This window comes from Loxodonta africana, chromosome 2, assembly GCF_030014295.1.
Source record: "Loxodonta africana isolate mLoxAfr1 chromosome 2, mLoxAfr1.hap2, whole genome shotgun sequence".
Taxonomy (NCBI): domain Eukaryota; kingdom Metazoa; phylum Chordata; class Mammalia; order Proboscidea; family Elephantidae; genus Loxodonta; species Loxodonta africana.
The window spans coordinates 70,133,662-70,156,249 of NC_087343.1; the positions used below are offsets into that span (position 1 = coordinate 70,133,662).

At 37.0% G+C, this 22,588-nt stretch overlaps 2 protein-coding genes across 6 annotated transcripts in view; one reads left to right on the plus strand and one right to left on the minus strand.

Annotated features, from left to right (window-relative positions):
- Positions 1-3,583, plus strand: part of PPWD1 (peptidylprolyl isomerase domain and WD repeat containing 1) — a 29,835-nt gene extending 26,252 nt beyond the window's left edge. For both annotated transcript variants that reach the window (XM_003408064.4, XM_010588172.3), the window contains 2 exons: positions 1,704-1,886; positions 3,440-3,583. In XM_003408064.4, coding sequence (XP_003408112.1) covers positions 1,704-1,886; positions 3,440-3,583 — 327 coding nt within the window. The remainder of the gene's footprint in view (positions 1-1,703; positions 1,887-3,439) is intronic.
- TRIM23 (tripartite motif containing 23) overlaps positions 308-22,588 on the minus strand; it is a 58,535-nt gene continuing 36,254 nt past the window's right edge. For all 4 annotated transcript variants that reach the window (XM_023545506.2, XM_010588174.3, XM_064272516.1 and 1 more), the window contains 5 exons: positions 17,563-17,697; positions 15,376-15,505; positions 14,734-14,844; positions 11,658-11,782; positions 308-8,782 (listed from right to left, as the gene is read on the minus strand). In XM_023545506.2, coding sequence (XP_023401274.1) covers positions 8,603-8,782; positions 11,658-11,782; positions 14,734-14,844; positions 15,376-15,505; positions 17,563-17,697 — 681 coding nt within the window. In that variant the 3' untranslated portion in view covers positions 308-8,602. The remainder of the gene's footprint in view (positions 8,783-11,657; positions 11,783-14,733; positions 14,845-15,375; positions 15,506-17,562; positions 17,698-22,588) is intronic.

Below are 22,588 nucleotides of genomic sequence, written 5' to 3' on the forward strand. Positions count from 1 at the left end.
GATCTAGAAGCAAGAACAGGAATAACAGTATGCTTATCTTTTTAGAAACAGTGTAGCAATATCTTGTATGCAACTAAGTTCCGTTGCTATTGACTCTGACTCATAGCGACCCTGTAGGACTGTGTAGAACTGCCCCATAGGCTATATATCTTTACAGAAGCAGACTGCCACATCTTTCTCCCACGGAGTGACTGGTGGGTTCAAACCACCAACCTTTTGGTTAGCAACCAATCACAAACCACTACACCAACAAGGCTCCCTTATGCCGCTAAAGCAAAGGATAATGAGTGTAGGATGAAGGTAATGCCGAGATAAAACCAATAGCCAAGGTAACTTGTTCCTAGTGGCTGGCTAAGTCTAAATCTAGAATATAAGATTTTAAATAATAAGAGAGGCACCCATTCTGTAAGAGCCACTATTGTACCTAAAGAGCAGAGTGAGCCTCAGCCCTGGGATCTGTTGATTATCATTCCATAAATTAGATGGGGTAGTGACATAGCTCTTGATGATTGGCAGGTCAGAAATGGCAGGAGGAGAAGTCAGAGTTCAGGGTTCTAAAGAAATTAGCAAAGAGGCTCATGAAATCCAGGGTGGCTGGGGGAGAGGGAGGAGAGTGGGGTAAAAGAAGGTAACTGTGACAGAATTAATGGTCTAAACTTTAGTGGGCAGAGAGCAAGAGATAATGGGACATTCTGTAGAGGACTGATGAAATTATAGTAGGAGAAATGGCATTATCGGAAGGGCCAATGCATTTTTCTTCCAGTTGTGAAAGATGAATACTTCCATTCAGCAAACAGATTAAATTCCTTTATTATAGCAGATTGTGTGAATAAAATAGTTTCTTCCCTCAAGGAACTCAATTGGTGGGAAGGAACAGGCATATGAATGTGATGAACGGTTATATGAAGGACAAATAGAAGGCAAAACCAAACCCCTTGATGTTGAGTCAATTCCAACTCATAGCGAACCTATAGGACAGAGTAGAACTGCCCCATAGAGTTTCCAAGGAGCAGCTGGTGGATTTGAACGGCCAACCTCTTAATTTGCATCCGAGCTCTTAACCACTGTGCCACCAAGGGCTCCAAAAGAAAACAAAAAACCAAAACATCAAACCTATTGCTGTCGAGTTGATTCTGACAAGAACCCATTAATTCTAAGTAAAAAATGTAGATACCTTAAAACCTTATTTTCTTGCACATTATGTAAGACACAAAATACTATATAGTATCTTATGACTTGTTTATAGAATTAACTGGTATTAATTATTGAGAAAGACATTATATGTCTTTTGCATATATACATATATACATTTGCAGACCTTTGCATATTTGATTATTGAGAATAAGGTATTGGTTCAGCAATGGAATGCATCATCCAAGTTAAACTTATTAAAGGTTTAATGGAAACCCTGGTGGTGGCTTAGTGGTTAAGTGCTACAGCTGCTAAGCAAAAGGTCGGCCGTTCAAACCCACCAGGCGCTCCACTCATAGTGTCCTATAGCATCACTATGAGTGGGAATCGACTTGATGGCAATGGGTTTGGTTTTTTGGTTTTTAAGGGCTCAATCAAGTAACTTTATAGAGTGTTAAGGAAGTTAAGATTTCACTGAATACAAAGTACTATCGGAAGAAATACATAAAACTCCAAAGTATACATATATAGAAAAGCACAGTGTAATATGCTTTTTCTTTTTTTCTGTTAAGGGCTTCATGATTCAGACTGGAGATCCAACAGGTACTGGTATGGGAGGAGAAAGCATATGGGGAGGAGAGTTTGAAGATGAATTTCATTCAACATTACGGCATGACAGACCATATACACTCAGCATGGCCAATGCTGGATCAAATACTAATGGATCCCAGTTTTTTATAACAGTAGTACCAACGGTAAGTACAGCAACACTATAAGCCAGAGATCCACAGGCTATGATCTAAGAGAGTGAATTTAGTGAAAGAGAGCTGCATTATTCTCTGCCATTATTTATATATGCTAGGATATAAAAATGAAAACAATTTAGAGAGAAAAAATATAGAATTACCTAACAAATCCGTTTTTACTTGGCAAAACAATACTTTCAGGTACTAGGGAGTACAGTGGACTATGTGATTCACGATACTTAAGTTTCAACTCTGCCACTATTGATTGTTCAATATGAAACAAATTATTTCACATCTCTGGACCTGCTGTCCCCTCTTCAGAATGCACAGATTAGAGTATATGAATTCCTGATTTCAAAACTTTTTTTCCACATTTTTGCATCTCTGAAATCAGAACATTTCACAATCAATGGCATTTTAGATTTCAGGAAATACTGTATAAAATCATCTAGCTCTACTGCTATGCAGTTTCACAAAATGATAAAAATTACATTATTTTTTTAAATTAAGCACCAAACACTGAAGAAAGGAGAGAGGTTTATAACTAACACATGCCAGGTCAGGTACATAGTCTCATTTAATATTCACAATACTTTGGTATCACTATACCTGTTGCCATCAAGTTGTTCCTGACTCTTAGCAACCCTACAGGACAGAGAAGAACTGTTCTACAGGGTTTCCAAGGAATGCCTGGTAGATTTGAACTGCTGACCTTTTGATTACCAACCATAGCTCTTAACCACTACGCCACCAGGGTTTCCTGCTATTGTTAATACCCAATTTTAAATCCTCATCTGTTATTTAAAACTGGGTATAGTGAGATCAGTTTTAAATAACAGATGAGGAAACCAAGGCTTCCAGCCAGTTCATTATGGTTCAAACCCCTCTTGAGAATTAGCATTTCCACCCCCAGATATACTGAATCAGAATCTACATTTTCACAAGATCCCTGAGGTGATTCTTATGTATAATAGATTTTGAAAACCAGTGTTCTACTAGTGGTTCTCAGAATTGGTCCCTACCAGCAGCATTAGTAGCTCCTGGGAACTTGTTAGAAATGCAGATTCTCAGCAGGGGTTCAAACCTGAATGAACCAGTTTGAAGCCCAAGGAGGAAACAGTGGGACATATTTAATTTCCAAAAAGCCAAGTAGCAGAGCCAGTATTTGAATTCCCATCTAACACCAAAGCACACATTGCTTATTAAACTACTCCATACTGCCTCTTAGTTGTTCAGGTAGGGTTTCTGCAGAGAACTTTTAAAGCCTGAGCTATAACATTTTAAGCCATGCAAAGTAACTTGCCTTTAGCAAACTTCTTCTAGCTTCCTTTGGTCTGCAGGATCCAGATTTTTATGAAATGTTATTATACTATACTTTCATATTTTTTTCATTTAAACATGGAAATTGATTTTAAGAGCTGCTAAGTGAAATTACTGTACTTCTTTTTTAATTGTATACTAAAATGAAGCGTACATTTAAAATTTCTTTAATTTGCTCACCCAGAGGGTGTGATTTAAGAAATGTAGGTTTACAAAGATTTTCCATTTGTCCTCCAACACAGCCTTGGCTTGATAATAAGCACACAGTGTTTGGACGAGTGACTAAAGGAATGGAAGTTGTACAAAGGATCTCCAACGTCAAAGTCAATCCCAAAACAGATAAACCCTATGAGGATGTCAGCATCATAAATATTACCATCAAGTAAAATAAGATATGCTTCATTATATTTGCAAATTAAAATATACATATATTAAACATAGAACTGTTTTACACTGAGAAGCTCTAAGACTTGCTAAACATACAAATCACGTTTTAGGGATGCAATATTGTACTTTTATATTTTTCATTAAAGGACATTTTTTAAAAACTCTGCCTTTGATTTTTTCATACAATTATTTCTCATACAGAGGTGATAAATTGAAATGGACTAAACGTAGGCAAAAAGCACTCCTTATAGATAATTTCTAATGAGACTCAAAACCATGTTAACCATACTGGTATAGATTTGTTTCCTTAACTTTTTAAAAATCTGCCAGATATTCTGCTCTTACGGTGTGTTTCCTTAGATCCATGAAAAAAAGGTCCTAGTATCTGATAGCATATACCATTTCTTTTCTTTGATAAGGTTTGTATTTCATGCCAATTAGTTTTGTCTTTCTTTTCAGCATTGTTAAGTAGCAAGCAGCTGTAAGTAAAGTTTCAGTGAGTAAACAGGAAGTCCCCTTTGGTCAAAAGTGTTAAATTCCTCAATTATTATAAAATATTCTTTAAAATATGAGAATCAGAATAAAATGAATACCTGAGTCATTGGTTTTGTATGTAAGTTCATTTACTATTTTCATGTTCTTTTTCCATTATAGCTAAACAATTGTTTTCTGTCCTCAAAGTACAGCATGTTTTTTCTTACGTTAGTCAATATCCCATGATATAATACACCTTCAAGAACATATACATTGAGTAAAAATTATAGCATCTGTCTTATCCAGTGCTGCTATAACTGAAATACCACGTGAGGGTGGCTTTAAACAAACAAATTCATTTTCGCACAGTATAGGAGGCTAGAAGTCTGAATTCAGGGCACTGGCTCTACAGAAAGGCGTTCTCTCCCTTTCTGCTCTGGAGGAATGTCCTTGTCTTTTGAGCTTCTGCTCCTAGGCAGTCTTCATGTGGCTTGGCATCTCTCTTCCCCCATCTCTGCTTCTTGGTTGCTTAATCTTTTTTGTATCTCAAAAGAGATTGATTTAGGACACACCGTACGCTAATGCCGTCCATTAACGTAACAAAGACAGCTCATTCCCAAATGGTATTAAAACCAAGCACATAGAAGTTAAGATTTATTGTTGTTAGATACCTTCAAGTCAGTTCTGACTCACAGTGACCCTATGTACAACAGAACAAAACACTGCCTGGTACCTCACTATCCTCAGAACTGTTGCTATGTTTGAGCCCATTCTTTGTCAACACGTTTTTGGGGAACATAATTCAATCCATAACAGCATCTAATAATGAGAGATTTAATAGAAACGAGCTATAAAACACTGACTTCTAAGTCTTGTATTGATTTCATTTCTTCATTTGCTCTTAAACTTCGTAACTACTTCTTAACTATTAAAAACAACTGCTAGTTTCCAGACACACTCTTCAAGAAACTTACTAACATGTTCAGCAGACCTACTTACAGAATTCACATTCTTATGCTTTAAATCTAAGCTTACGCTTTTCCTTCTACTGATGTGCAGGATCATTTCCTTTATTCATTTTATACCACAAATTCTTGTAAACGGGAAAATATGCCAATTTACACTATTTTAAACTAATACGTTCCTTTTTAAAAGTAGAACAAAGTTGGACATAAAAAGACATTTCACTATGACATTTCACTTCTTAATTTTAGGCGTTTAGACTTACCTACTTTTTTTACCTAGCAATTTATTCGTGCCTAAAAGCTTAATCATAAATTTTGGGCAATGCTGCCACCAGGTGGTAGTGATACCTTAAAAAAAAAAATAGTCCCCCAAAATTAAGGTTATATTTTTGCTTTGAGTGAAAATCACATTTCATTCATGAACTTTTCCATTGCATGTCAAAAATTTAACAGAATCATGAGACCTAAAAAACACTTATTGACAGATGTCTTTTAAAGCATGTTTAAAATTATTAGCAACGTACAATCTGATATTTATTAACCCTTTTCATTTTTTTTTTTAAAAGAGCACAACTGTTACCACTTTGCAAATTGAGAAATAGCCCAAGGTTACATAAAAAACCTTTCTCTTAGCAATATTAGTTCATAAGCTACAACTAAGTTTTCAAAGTCATTTTCTAAACCAGTCGTCTAAAATGCGATGTTCTCATGAAATAAAGTTAAAAAATTTAAAAGCAGTAGTTTCACTCGATTCAATGAAGAAAATGTTAGTTCCCCAAACACTATAGTTGCACTCATTTAAATGTGACCTAAATTGCAAATCAGAATAGGTTATTTCCAAATCTTTGCTTTATCAAACTACATCTTAAATTGACATGAAAGTCAATCCCCTCCATTTTATTTTATTGTTCCCTTAACCACAGTATGAATATGACTTAAACTGGCTACTAGCAATAATACTGGATATATGGTTCAAGAAACAAAATTTCTTATAATAATGATAACCCAGTAAAAACTCAGTGCCCTCGGGTCGATTCCGACTCATAGCGACCCTATAGGATAGAGTAGAACTGCCCCATAGTTTCCAAGGAGCACCTGGCAGATTTGAACTGCCGACCCTTTGGTTAGCAGCCATAGCACTTAACCACTGCAGCACCAAAGTTTCCATAATAATGATAGGCCTTTAAAATGATCTTAACATTCTACTGCTAGGGTTGCTATGAAGTGGAATCAACTTGGCAGCAAAGGGGTTTTTTTGGTGGCGCAGTAGTTAAGTGTTTGGCTGCTGACCAAAAGGTCTGTTCGAAACCACCGGCCACTCCTTGGAAACCTTACGGGGCAGTTCTATTCTCCTACAGGGTCCCTGTGAGTCAGAATCAACTCGATGGCAACGGGTCTTTTTTTAGTTTTACACCGATCATATATTTATGTCATGCAAATAATGGCTTCTGCTAGCTATAAAGCATTCCTGAACTATAGCCCAGGGCTAACCACTTGTCAGACTTGCTCTACATAAACTGTATTAATAAACTTTAGGCTTAATACAGAATTTCAGAGCTAAGAGGCAAATTTTATTAGATTGTATTTAAAACCTCTTGTTCTTAAATTTGGTACTTCCCCAGGGAAACTAGCACATTCGTAAGTAATGATTAGTAAAAGAATACAACCACAAATAGTAATAGGAATCTGAAAAAAATATTAAAAAAAAAATCACACAAGCGCTATTGTTATACACTGTACAATCAAATTCAAGCACAGGTTTAAACACATTATTTAACTTGTATTCAATATACTAATGAATTACAAAGTTAAGCAAAATGTGCAAAATAAACTTAATAATTTACAAGAAAGCCAAGTTCATATGCTAGTGTTACACTTTTTTCCAATCACCTAGTAGAGAAAACAGTCCAAGGGCTCACAGGCAAATGCAACAACTTTTTTATTTTTCACAGTTATTGAAATCAGTCAAATATTAAATAATTTAACTCAGAAGTATTACTTATGCACACAAATGACACTTGTCAACAGCATAACCTTGTACTTGAAAAAATGAAGGATGAGATATTTACATATTTACACACTGCCCGTAACACTGATGGGCTGTTTTTTAATGCTTTGCTAAAAGTTTTGTTTTTAAACAAACAAAAATACGTTTGAAAAGACTGAACTGAAACAATGCCACCTAAAGGCCACATCTTTTCATCAGATGTCTTTGTCCTTAATAAGACAGTTAAATTAGTAAGATTTAAGATTCAACTTCATCCTAAAATATGAAGAATAGTAAAAAAAAGCATGGCATCCCAATTTAGCTATTTTTAAATATAATAAATCATGCTTCCATAATAAAGGAGTAACCTTAAAAACTCAAAAACAGTAAAGAGCACAAAATTTTTAAACTTACACTCAGAACACTGCATAATAAACGTGATGTAAACTTTTCAAACATTTCTTCCTTTCCTTAGACATTTTATTCCTCCTAAATAACTTTCCAAGGCCTTGTTAAGGAGAGCTTTGTTCATATCTTATTGTCAAAAAAATGCACTTATTTTTGGCAAAATATGGTCAAGTAATTAATGTAATAAGCATTTAACGCTGTCTAAACAACTTCCCATAACCTAAAGGTAGTTTTTTATTTGGGTCTCTTTGTTTTATGGAAAGCCGACCCTGGTTCTATGTGTAACTTACTACGTTTTCCCTATAGTCCCATTAAGAATGCAATATTATTTTTAAAAGAAATACTACTAAGTACTTTAAATATGTTGAAAAATAGAGGCACCTGTTTAGAGTTTTGACCTAGGTTCACCCCTGGAAATGGGTCTTGCATAAGTGAAGGTGAACTAGAAATTGACTTTCACACTTTTATTAATGTTCTTCGATTTGGTACTAATGTGACAAGTATGATCAATCAGGCCTAGTTAAATAACATTTCATTCTGTCTTACTGTTTTGTACAAAATGCTTTAGAAGAACGTTTTAATAAAACACTCTATCAAACATTAATTTTTTAAGTATATAGCTTATAGTTCTTAGCATTAAAGGTATTCTTTCATACTGAGCATAAAAGTAAAGGAATCCTATTACCCAAAGATATGGTTTGGATTCTATTTCTTTAACCCACTGCCATTTTTGCTACTAAATACTGCCAAAATTCAGTGAAAAGGTAAGTTAAAGAAGAAACAATGCTTCATTTGCTGCCTAAGAGAGGTGCCATTAGGCACTCAATGGCTATTCTTTTTTCATTCAAAGAATAAACCTCCACTTACCCTTTCTGTGTGACTACTTCTGTCCCAATATTTGGGTTGCATAAAATCTGAAAAACTTAAATAACAAATTTACTTTAAAAAAAAATGTAAATTCAAGAAATCCCTATTTAATCCACTTTTTTAATCTGCGCAGATATTTAAATTTCCCTGCAGAATAATTTTTTAAAAGCAATATTGTACTAAATTCTCAATCCAAGATTCTATTTATATAAACACCCTAAATTAACTGCCATCTTTGAGATGCAGAATTTCTTACAACATATTATGTGCAAAATAACTCTTAACCACAAAACTTTAAACAACTGCTGCATTTAAAATCAAGCAACATCCAATACTCCAGCAGCCACAAGTTGCCGTGAGAGCCAGTCCAACCCTTCATACAGTCCCATACCACTTCGAGCATCACAGCCCTGAATATACCAACTACGGCCACAGCACAGTTTATGGAGACTGAGAAGTTCAGTGATTTCTTCTACTGAAAGTGCTCCAGCAACATCCTGAAAGATATATACACATCATTAATTTGTATCAGTCCATTCAAATTATCATTCTCCTAATTATTACTATTGCTATAGAAATCTGTTGACATCCTTCTAACAGAAGCCTAAACAAAAGTAAAACCCAAATTTACCTTTCAATTATTTATTCTGAGATTAATAAGCATAGAAAAATTAGAGTTTTCGTTAAAACTATTTTATATATACGGGGGTAGTGATGGTTCCATGATAGAATTCTCGCCTTGTGTTGGGAGACCTGGGTTTGATTCCTGGCCAGTGCACCTCATGCACAGTCACAATTTGGCCATCAGTGGAGGCTTGTGTGTTGCTATGGTGCTGAACAGGTTTCAGCAGAGCTTTCAGACTAAGAGGAACCAGGAAGAAAGGCTTGGCGATCCACTTCTGAAAATCTGCCAATGAAAACCTTATGGATCACAGTGGTCTGATGTGCAGCCAATCATGGGGATGGTGCAAAACCGGGCAATGTTTTACTCCATTGTGCACGGGGTTGCCATGAGCTGAGGGGCTGACTCTGTCAGCTAACAACAACATATATAATATACAAATTCTTTCTCTAAGAATAGCCTTACAATGAAATCAATAAAGGCCATGCAACCTGGATGAAAGATACTGCCCAAGGCATAATAAGATACCAACTTAAAAATTAAACAGAAATTAACACATACATACCATAAAATATGGTTTATAAGTAGGATTTATATAATGAAGAGTTCATTTCTCTCTCACCTCAAACACTCCCACTTCCCAGAAGCGACCACCAGTAGCAATTTTTAATATATTTTTTCCAGAGATTTTCCATGCACATTCATGCAAATAAGCACAAACAGAAGCATACTCTAGACTGTTTTGTATCCTACAGTTTTCAGGGTTTTTTTTTTTTTTACTTACACATTTTGAGAATAGAGATCTTTCCATTATAAGCACAAGCAGATTTTTCACATTATTTTTAACATCTGAACTGTTTTATGTTGTATGTACCAACTCAACAGTTGGTACACACAAGTCATGTACTTATATGTTACTACAAATCTACCTACTTATCTACCCTCTAGTAATGTATCCTACAAATATCCTAAAACCTTACCCTACAGATCATTTTGCAAAATGTATGTAAAGATACATATATCTTTCTATACCTATTCTGTTCAGATATTTAATTTTCCCACAAAATAATTGTTAGAATAACTTTCAATGCCATATTATACTGAATTCCTAATCCAAGACTTATTTATGCATCCTAAATTAATGAACACCCTTGAGATATAGAAGTTCCTACAACATATATGGGCAAAATAACTCTTAACCACAAAACTTTAAACACCTGCCTTTAAAATCAAGCAACATCCAATACTCCAGCAGCCACAAGCTGTGGTGAGAGCCAGTTCAAACTCTTCACACATATTTGCAAAATTATGTGTAGGATAATCTTAGAATATTTGTCTGCAGGATACATTACTAGAGGTAGAATTGCAAGGTAAAAAGGGCATGTGCATCTAAAACTTTAACAGGTACTGACAATATGCCCTTCAAGAAAATCTATCAGTTTAATAACCACATCATACTGAGTCTCTGAGCATTATCGAACATCTTCATCTTTAACAATCTGATAGGTGGAAAACATTATTTTACTTTGTCTTATTTGCATGTCTTTAAGTATGGCTGAATGTACTGGCTCTTGTTTTTTTTTTTAAACGGGAAAATTACTTATTCTTCATCCTACTCTTCCCTTGCTATGCTATCTAAGCTCCTCTATTTCACATAAAAGCATCCTCATCCTCCTAGCAGCTTAGGCTCAAGATCTAGGAATCTTCAGCTACTCCTTGTACTTCATCTTCCCCATTCAATCACCAAATTCTAACAATTCTACCTCCCCAAAATCTCTTCAATCTGCTTCCAACTTTCTACTCCTTTAATTTAGGACCTCATGACCTCTCTCACTTGGATTACTCCAGCGATTTACTGTATCTTTCTGTTTCTGGTCCCTTATCTCTCTGATTCATTCTATGTAGATTCCCACTCTAGAATTATAGTCTTAAAATACTGATACGATTTTATCATCCGCTAGTCAAAAATCATTCTGATGACTCTGCTTTTCTTATCAAATAAAGCTTAAATTTTTCAGGCCTTCACAATTTGGCCTCATCTGTTGTTCTAGGTTTTCTTTTTCATCCTCCTACCCTACCCTTCAGAGAAGCCTGGGTGGCAGTTGGCTGCTAACCTAAATCTTGGCAGTTCGAACCTATCCAGCAGATCCAAGGAAGAAAGGTCTGATGAACTACTTCTGTAAAGATTACAGCCAAGAAAAACCTAAGAAGCAGTTCTTCTCTGACACAAATGGAGTCGCCATGAGTCAGAACTGGCTCAGCAATAATGGGTATTACCTACCCCTCACATATAAATCTGCCAAGTGCTCCCTAAAAACATTCATGCAATTATTTTCTCTGCTAATAATGTCCTTTCTTTCACATATTGACTCAAAATCTTATCCACAATTCAACATTCAACATTCAACTCAAATCCGACTTTGTACAAATTTTACAAGATGCTACCTTTAGACCTACTCTCTCTCCTAATTTCCCATAACACTTTAATATTACTGACATTACTTACCAGTCTTCTTGGTATTACAATCCCATATATATTCACATGTACACAGAAGCTTTTGGTAAGCATCAATTACCTTTCTCTTTTTGTATACTCCAAGGTACCCAGCACAGAAGTTTCCACATAAAACACAGTAGAACCTTCATAAATATCTATTGAATTTATTCTCTTTTGAAGTCTTTCCAGCTACCGTATGACATGGGAGGCACAAAACTACTATAATAAGTATTCTGAGGTACAAATATATTACCTGTTTGTTAGCAAAAATCAGGAGCAAAGCATCTCGAAGTTCTTTTTCCGTTAACAACTTTGCAAGTTCACTGTGTGCTTCACTAACTCTGTCTCTATGACTGCTATCAACAACAAATACAACAGCTACCAAAAAGAAAAAAAATTCAATTATTCACTTAAGTTTCAGTAAATGGACCAAATATTTTAATGCTCTCATTATTAGGTCTACAGTTTTTCTACCATCATTATTTCTGCTTAAAGGCTGTGCATTGTGATGGATTACTTTTGTGTGGCCTTTCCATCTATGGTCTCGTAACTCCTACCCAGGTGATTGGGCAGGACTGTGTATTAGGGTAATTATGACCCACTAAGGGGATTGGTCATTTTGGCCTTAAAAGAGAGCCAATTCCAGAGCAGAGAGGAGGAGCCCACCACCACCAAGGAAGGAGACACCAGCAGGAGAGACCTGGCAGCAGGAGACAGCACGGTGGGCTTCTCAGCCCCCTGGGAGAGAAAGCTGAGTGCCTTTGGGCAGAGACTGAGGGCCAGGGAGAAGTGTGCCTGCAGAGCACAGCTGGGAAGAGGGTATCCTCATGGAAGAACTATATCCTGAGCGTTCCTAAGCTTGAGTTTTACCTGTTCTCTAATAAACCCCTTAATTGTATGGTCTGTGAGTTCTGTGTGGCCATTGCAATGAATTATTGAACCCAGTAGAGAGTGCTGTGGAAGGATGGTTGGTTGCAGAATTGGTAAAGATGGTGGAGACAGGAGGCGTGTCTGATCTCCACCTCATAGGAATCAGCCTTGGGCTACTGATCCTAGTTCTCCTTCCCCCTTGTGAAGTTAGAGAAGGTCAGACTCCTGCCCCCGTGCCGTTTTTACAGGCTGCCTAGTATTGTAAGAGCACCTAGCAATAATGAAAGGAAGAACTATATGTTTACTTATTTATGCCACTAATTTATGGTACGATCTCGAGTTAAGTTTACGGGTAACTTCTCAGCTTTAGTTTCTACATCTACAACAAGGATTTACAACACTTGCTCTACCAAACACAAGCTGATATACATTTAATATTTTTTTTCTTAGTGAATAAAAATATGCCTTTCATGGTCTTCTACCTACTGATGCTACTTGTTCTTTGACTATTACTTCCTTTACCAAAAGACAGTCTTTTAAAAAAAAAATCACCATCTACCACAGCCTCCACCAGACTGAGACCAGTACAACTAGATGGTGCCTGGCTACCACCACTGACTGCTCTGACAAGGATCACAATACAGGGTCCCGGCCAGAGCTGGAGAAAAATGTAGAACAAAATCCTAACTCAAAAAGAAAGACCAGACTTGCTGGTCTGACAGAGACTGGAGAAACACTGAGAGTATGGCCCCAGGACACACTTTAAGGCCAGTAACGAGGCCACTCCTGAGGTTCACCCTTCAGCCAAAGATTGAACAGGCTCATGGAACAAAACAAGACTAATGGAGCACACCAGCCCTGGGGCAGGGACTGGACTGGAAGGCAGGAGGGAACAGGAAAGCTGGTAATAAGGAAGCCAGGGTTGAGAAGGGAGAGTGTTGACATGTTGTGAAGTTGTTAACCAATGTCATAAAACAATGTGTGTACTGTTTGATGAGAAATTAGTTTTTTCTGTAAACCTTATCTAAAGTTCTATATATATATATATATATAAAATATATAAATCACCATCTTAGTCTTTCCAAAGTATTCTCTCTAGGCTAAATATTCCCAGCTCCTTCAAACATTCCTCATATTCAAGACATTTTTTTTTCCCGTTAATCAATGCTCATACTGAACTTAATATCAAAAATCTCAAAGCAGAAATAATTATCTAGTCTCCCATCTAGCTAAAAAATGGGATGATATGTAGAACAGTTGTCATGAACATAAGCTTCACATCTGGGTGTATGTAGTAGAGAAAGGTATAGAAATGGGGCCTGTGACGGTTAAGGTTGTGTGTCAACTTGGCTGAGCCATGATTCTCCGTGGTTTGGCAGTTATATAATGATGTAGTTTGGCAGTTGTGTAATCATTTAGTCATCCTCCATGATGTCAATCTGATATGATCAGCCAATCAGTTGTAAGGGGAGCTTCCTCAGGGGTGTGGCCTGCATCTAATATATATATGGACGTTCTGGCAAAGCTCGCTTGCTTGCTCTGGATCCTACATCCAGCTCGTCATCATCTGACCTCTGGTTCTTGGGACTTGAGCCAGTGGGGTGCCCTCTTACCTGCCAATCTTGGATTCATCAGCCCCTGTAGCCCATGAGCCAATGGCCTGCATCTGACCTGCTGATCTTGGGTTTGTTAGTTCCTACAGCTACGTGAGTCAGGAGAATCCTCCAACCTGACACCTGACCCATGGACTTCGGGCTTGCCAGCTTCTACAACTGTTTGAGCCATTTCCTTAAGATAAACTTCTGTTTCTCTTTATATATACATACACATATATATATATACACATACATACACACACACACACACACACACACACACACACACGCATATATGCTTCACTGGTTTTGCTTCTCTAGAAAAGCCAGCCTGAGCCCAAATGTGAACATCCTAAAAGCTAGGTGAAGTATATGTGACATAATGCAGTTTGGTCAAAAGCAAGCCACCATAGGTTCTTCTGCAGATAAGAACTATTTGTGAATGGAAAGGAGGGAGCAGGGCTACTGAGATATCCTAGTAAGTAAATGTGTATTCAACTGAGCAGGAGAACCATATACTACAAATTCAACTCTGTACACTACAATTTTGCCAGTGATCATACCCATATGACCACTAATAATACACTTCTAACTGTCAAGGACAGTAAGAGGTAAGTACTCTTGATTGCCTGCATATCTAAGCTAAGTATAGTTTTTATTCTATAAAAAAAAAAAAAATAGTCATGGTTTTATCAATGAAATAAGCATCTTCCAGTCTTTCCAGGGGTTATCCACTGATATTTAATTGTACAGTCAAGTAATGTCTAATCAATGTTCAAGTATCAGCTTTGTTAGTTAAATCAGTATACTGAAAACTGGCATCCTAAAAATCAGAAAAATTAAGATGTCATTTTTCACTCTTACCTTGAGTATTGAGGTAATAATGTTTCCACAATGGTCTTAATTTGTGTTTTCCACCAACATCCCAAATAGTGAATTTTAGATTTTTATATTCTACGGTTTCCACATTAAAACCTGTTTTAAAAAAAAGAAGTTACTTTACACTGCATTCATATTTACAATTAGTGATACACAAAAGGCAGCCCCGTTTATAATTTTAACTTAAAAATTATCTGCATATAGCAATAGCAAACGCTGCCCAACCAACTCCACTCTTAATAAACCTGTACAGAGAATTTATACATTTAACAGCTGCTAGCCTTCTAAGCTTCCCCCAGGATTCTTAGGGCCTTGAAAGCTAAGTACCTGTCTGCTCGGCACCTCTACAACCCTCTTACCCTCAACCCTCGACTAGGCTCACTAATCCTCTATTCCTTTCTACTGTCCCACCAATACTAGGTTCCTTCTTACTATCCCACCATCCACATTTCAATCACAAAGCCACAAAATCATGATTTTTTTCTCTTAAAATGCTGGTGTCTTAGAGCCAGGAGAGAGCCCACCTCCATGCCATACCTGTAGCAACTAATACCCTTAGAACTCACCAGTAAGCTAGGGTATATCTATAAAGAATTCATTAAGTTAAAAACCAATACTCATACATACCAATTGTTGGAATGGGCTGCATGAACTCATCCTGTTTTAACTTAAACAAAATAGTAGTTTTTCCAGCACCATCTAATCCTAATGTGACAACTCGAATTTCCATTTTTGGGCCAATGTGAACTCTATTGTCCTATAATTTAAAATTTTAAAGTATCTTGTTATTTTGATACACAGTTTAGAAATATCAGCATTTATACTTTTCAATGATAAGATACCTCATGTCTTCTCCTCACATCCTACTCATTCTCCAACCTACTGCAATATGAATTGTATTCCCCCAAATCTCCAGAATCCAATTTTCTCAGAGAGACAAATACCGCCCCATTGCCAAATTTCTCCTTAGTATAACTGACACTTTGTTTTTTATAGATAAAAAATATACACATCCACTTAATTTTCCCAGATTTTCTAGCTCAACAAAATCGTCTCAGAGGAAGTTTTTATACTATACTGAAAAACTCAAACAGGGCCCTTATACCTGAGAATGGTGAGGAGGAACAAGGGGGAGATGATTCATTGAATACATATTTCTTCTCATCCTTTTAAAATTTTACCAATCTTAATTATATCTCTTAATGTAACTGTTTTTCCCATAGTATTTGTGAATTCTTTGAGGGCTAAAATGTCCTATTCCCAGTGATACAGTGTTTTGCACAGAGATGTATACACAGATGATAACTAATGGCTCTTAGCATTTTGTTGCTGAACTTTGATCTTAGAAAAAAAATACTGAAGATCTATAAAGATGTAGTGAAACCCATGTGAAACAGTGTACTATAGATTAGTAAGAAAACATAATTAAGCCTGTGCATACCTTGCTTACTGGTTAATGTGCCCCTGCCCTGATTCCAGGACCTTCTTACATTTATATATTATGCTATAGATGAGAACCACTACAATTCATAAAAGTATCCCCAAAATATTTCTCATCCATGAAACTGACAGAATTCCATAACCTACCTAGACAATGTACTCTGTTGGCTAGGCTGTGGAGAAACATACTTTTATGTGCTGCTAGTGAAAATACAAAAGGGTACAACCCCATGAAAAGGAATTGACAATACTTAGCAATATTACAAATACATTTACTCTTTCACACAGCAATCCCAGCTGTATGGAATGTATCACACAGATTCACTGACAAGACTGAAAAGACATGTACAAGGCTATCACAGCACAATTTCTAATAGCAAAAGACTAAAACAAATGTCCATCAATACAGGACTGGTTGAACAAAATAGGACACATCCTCACAATAGAGGACCTCAAAGCTGTAAAAAAAAATGGAAAATATCTCTTTATTCTGCTATAGCATGATCTCTAGAATGAAGAGTTAAGTGAAAAGAGCAAGGTGGAGAAAAGTGTGTACGGTATTCTATGTTGAAATGCGGGAGGTGTGGATATAAAATGTAAACATATTTATGTTTTTGAAAATGTTAAGAATTAAACTAATAAACTCTGCATGTGTTTCTATGGGGTAGGGAGGAAAAAGGGTGGACAGGATAGGAATAGAAGCTAGATTTCTCTGAATGTACTTTGCTATGTAGGTCTGACTCTGGATCATGTAAATGTTTCTCATAATTATAAAACAAAATTTAAAAAAAAGTTCCTAACAATAAAAGCAAAATAAAACATATGAACCTTTTTTAAAATTAAAAAAAAAAAAAGGGGGAGCCTAATTTAAAAGAGACTTAAATATATCAACCAAATGCCATGTATGGATCTTATTTGGACTGACTTAAAAAAAATTAATCAAAATACCATTATCACACCTAAGAAATTTAGCAATAAATCTCTAACCATTATCTAGATTTATTATTAAAATTTTTAGGTGAGATAACGGTATTTTGATTAGTTTTTTTAAAGAATACTTATATTTTGGAGACACACTAAAAGATTTCAAAGAAGAAATGACATGCTATCTGTGATTTGTTTCAAAATACCTAAGGTATAGGGGGTAAAGGGTAGAGCGGGGAAAAGCGTAGTTGAAACATGGAGTTTTTAATTGTTAAAGTTGGGATACAGAGAGACTCATTGTACCACTCTTTCTGTTTTACACTGATAAAAGTTTATAAAAATCTGGTAATTCATGGATTACATAGTTGTCTCTTCAAGGTAATTGTCATGGAATGTAAATCAATTATGATCTGTCAGCAACACACCTAAAACTGAAGTACAGTATGTTACCTTTGTAAAGGTGACAGGGATGCTGGCATCCAGGTGAATGTGGTCTGCAACTTCTGTAAACTGCTGCTGTTGTTTCTGCAATGTTTCTAGTAATCTCGTAATTTCTTGTTTTGCCAAAACAACTCTACAATCATCCTAGAGAAGACAGTTATTTTTCATAAACTTTTTGTTAAAGAAATAAGGAAAAAAGATGCTTAAATCACCCACATATTTTAAAAAAACACACACACATTTAATATTACAGCATTCAAAATTAAATGTAACTTTGACTAGAACAGAAATAACTGGGCATTAATAAATAATTTAAGGGCCTGTCAACAGAAAAAAAAATTTTTTTTTTTAGAAGAATGGATAAATTATGGTGTATTCACATAATGAAACTCTATACCACAGTGAGAATGAACCATAACTCCATGTGGTAATACAGACTTCACAAACAAAATGTAGAGTAAAAGAAGCCAGACACAAACAGTTTGTATTATATGATCCCATTTATATTAAACATGCAAAAAAAAAGATAAGCACTAGGAGCTGCCCTTATGGCAGAGGGCAACTAGTGATGGGAGCGTGAGGGGGGCTTCTGGGGTGCTGGTGATGTTCTGTTACTTAATCCAGGTGCTGGTCACACAGCAACGTCCAGTCTGAACACTTAGTCAACCGAACACTATGCGAACATTTCTGCACCTACATAGTACTTCTATATAAAGTTTTTTAAAATAATGTAAGATATCCACGTGCTAATTAACAAAAAAAGGCCTAAAGTTCAAACTGTGAAAGTCTCCCTCACACTCTAGACCCTAGGCCCTCTCCTCAAGCTGAGCACTTTCCCATTTCTTTAATATTATTCCAGAGATTCTATGCATACACCAACACATTCTTCCTATGAAAGAGAACGGTCAACAGCAAATAAGCTCCATGAGAGAAGTAGGATTGTCTGTTTTTGGTCACTGCTGAAAACTTACATTAGGAAAAAAAAAAAACCCATTGCCATCTAGTTGATTCCGACTCACAGTGACCCTACAGGACAGAGCAGAACTGGCCCATAGGGTTTCCAAAGAGCGTCTAGTGGATTCAAACTGCCGACTTTTTGGTTAGCAGCCACAGCTCTTAACTACTACACCACCTGGCTTATATTGGTTGAGAGTAATTCTACTGTTCCAGTTGCTCTGGACCAAAATCTTTAAGTCATTCTTACCTTCTCTCTACCTCCTATCTCACATACAATCTGTCCGCAAATCCTGTTACAGAGTCTGGCCATGTCGAGTCCCCATTATCCAAGCCACTATTAGCTCTCATCTGGAATTCTAAAACAGCCACTTAACTGTTGAACTCCTTCCTTCCATCTTTGCCTTCTTCAGTCTATTTTTCACACATCAAAGTGATCCTTTTAACAAGTCATTCTTCTGCTCAAAACTCCCCATTTCAAATATTAAAAGTTGAAGCCCTTACAACGGTCCACAGGGCCTTACATACAGTTGCCTGTTAACCTCACTGATTTTGGCTCTTATTACTCTTTCACTCTCTCACTTACTCTCCTCCACCACAGTGGCCTCATTTGTTGATCCCCAAACACACCAGGCAGCAGACCTAAGGGTTTTGCTCTAACCATTTCCTCAGCTGGAATATTCTTCCCCCACATCACAGCTTGAACTAATTCCTTCACCTTCTTCAAGACTTTGATCAAATCTTACTTCTATCAATGACGCTTGCCCTAACCACTCTATTTAATAATGCAATCTGCTATACCCTTGAACGTTTTTTTTCTACACTTATAACTTTCTAACATACTATGTTGTTGTTAGGTGCTGTCAAGTCAGATCTGACTCATAGCAAAACTATGTAAAACAGAACAAAACAGTGCCCGGTCCTGCGCCATCCTCACAATTGTTGTTATGCTTGAGCCCACTGTTGTAGCCACTGTGTCAATCTATCTCAGTGAGGGTCTTCCTCTTTCTTCCTGACCCTCTACTTTACCAAGCATGAGGTCCTGGTCCAGCGACTGGTCACTCCCGATAACACGTCCAAAGTATGTGAGACGTAGTCTTGCCATCCTTTCTTCTAAAGAGCATTCAGGTTGTACCTCTTCCAAGACAGATTTATTCTTTTGGCAGTCCATGATATATTCAATATTCCTCTCCAACACCACAATTCAAAGGCATTAATTCTTCTTTGGTCTTCCTTATTCATCGGCCAGCTTTTGCATGCAAGTGAGGTGCCTGAAAACACCATGGCTTGGGTCAGGTACACCTTAGTCTTCAAGGTGACATCTTTGCTTTTTAAGACTTTAAAGAGGTCTTCTGCAGCAGATTTGCCCAGTGCAATGTGTCTTTTGATTTCTTGACTGCTGCTTCCATGGCTGTTGATTGTGGATCCAAGTAAGATGAAATCCTTGACAACTGCAATCTTTTCTCCGTTTATCATAACACTGCTTATTGGTCCAGTTGTGAGTTTTGTTTTATGTTGAGGTGCAATCCATACTGAAGACTGTGGTCTTTGATCTTCATCAGTAAGTGCTTCAAGTCCTCTTCACTTTCAGCAAGCAAGGTTGTGTCACCTGCATAACGCAGGCTGTTAAATGAGTCTTCCTCCAATCCTGATGCCCTGTTCTTCTTCATATAGTCCAGCTCCTCGGATTATTTGCTCAGTATACAGATTGAATAAGTATGGTGAAAGCATACAATTCTGACATGCACCCTTCCTGACTTTAAACCATACAGTATCTCCCTGTTCTGTTCAAATGAGTATCTCTTGATCTATGTACAGGTTCCTCATGAGCACAATTAAGTGTTCTGGAATTTGTATTTTTCCCAATGTTATCCATAATTTGTTATGATCCACAAAGCTGAATGCCTTTGCATAGTCAATAAAACACAGGTACGCATCTTTCTGGTATTCTCTGCTTTCAGCCAGGATACATCCGACATCAACAATGATATTGCTGGTTCCGTGTCCTCTTCTGATCCAGTTTGAATTTCTGGCAGTACTCTGTGGAGTACTGCTGCACCTGCTTTTGAATGATCTTCAGCAAATTTTATAGAAAGCTATAATTTTTGTTCACTGGTATATTCCATGTACCTCAAATGTACATGGCATATAATAGGCATCCAATAAATATTTGCTTAAATGATAAATCCTCAGCACCCAGCATCATGTCTAGAACTTAGAAGATGCATAATTTTTGGGGAGGGAGGGATAATTAAGTTTTGTTCTCAAAGGTGGTAATAAATTTGTGATGTTTCATCAATTTCTCTCCTCAATTATCTCTGTGGCAGGGACTTTTTAAGAACACTGGTTAGGGTTAGGGTTCTGTAACCATAAAAACAGAACTTAAAGGTCCATATAAAGTATGAATCCAAGATCCTGATTTTCATTTGCAGAAACACATTCAATACCATAACATTAACAATTACCAGTCACTTTAACACAATCCTTCAGAAACTCCAAAATACTTTTAAATATTGTAGTAAATATGAACATACTTTTTTTTTTATATTAACTTTTACTGAGCTTCAGGTGAACGTTTACAAATCAAGTCAGTCTGTCACATATAAGTTTATATACATCTTACTCCTTACTCCCACTTGCTCTCCCCCTAATGAGTCAGCCCTTCCAGTCTCTCCTTTCCTGACAATTTTGCCAGCTTCCAACTCTCTCTATCCTCCCATCCCCCCTCCAAACAGGAGATGCCAACACAGTCTCATGTGTCCACCTGATACAAGTAGCTCACTCTTCATCAGCATCTCTCTCCTACCCACTGTCCAGTCCCTTTCATGTCTGATGAGTTGTCTTGGGGGATGGTTCCTGTCCTGTGCCAACAGAAGGTTTGGGGACCATGACCGCCGAAATTCCTCTAGTGACAGTCAGACCATTAAGTATGGTCTTTTTATGAGAATTTGGGGTCTGCATCCCACTGATCTCCTGCTCCCTCAGGGGTTCTCTATTGTGCTCCCTGTCAGGGCAGTCATCGATTGTGGCCGAGCACCAACTAGTTCTTCTGGTCTCAGGATAATGTAGGTCTCTAGTTCATGTGGCCCTTTCTGTCTCTTGGGCTCTTAGTTGTCGTGTGACCTTGGTGTTCTTCATTCTCCTTTCCTCCAGGTGGGTTGAGACCAATTGATGCATCTTAGATGGCCGCTTATTAGCATTTAAGACCCCAGACGCCACATTTCAAAGTGGGATGCAGAATGTTTTCATAATAGAATTATTTTGCCAATTGACTTAGAAGTCCCCTTAAACCATGGTCCCCAAACCCCCGCCCTTCCTCCGCTGACCTTTGAAGCATTCATTTTATCCCAGAAACTTCTTTGCTTTTGTTCCAGTCCAATTGAGCTGACCTTCCATGTATTGAGTGTTGTCCTTCCCTTCACGAAAAGCAGTTCTTATCTACTAACTAATCAGTAAATAACCCTCTCCCACCCTTCCTCCCTCCCCCCCTCGTAACCACAAAAGTATGTGTTCTTCTCAGTTTATACTATTTCTCAAGATCTTATAATAGCGGTCTTATACAATATTTGTCCTTTTGCCTCTGGCTGATTTTGCTCAGCATAATGCCTTCCAGGTTCCTCCATGTTATGAAATGTTTCACAGATTCGTCACTGTTCTTTATCGATGCGTAGTATTCCATTGTGTGAATATACCACAATTTATTTACCCATTCATCCATTGATGGACACCTTGGTTGCTTCCAGCTTTTTGCTATTGTAAACAGAGCTGCAATAAACATGGGTGTGCATATATCTGTTTGTGTGAAGGCTCTTGTTTCTCTAGGGTATATTCCGAGGAGTGGGATTTCTGGGTTTAATGGTAGTTCTATTTCTAACTCTTTAAGATAACGCCAGATAGATTTCCAAAGTGGTTGTACCATTTTACATTCCCACCAGCAGTATATAACAGTTCCAATCTCTCTGCAGCCTCTCCAACATTTATTATTTTGTGTTTTTTGGATTAATGCCAGCCTTGTTGGAGTGAGATGGACTCTCATCGTAGTTTTAATTTGCATTTCTCTAATGGCTAATGATCGAGAGCA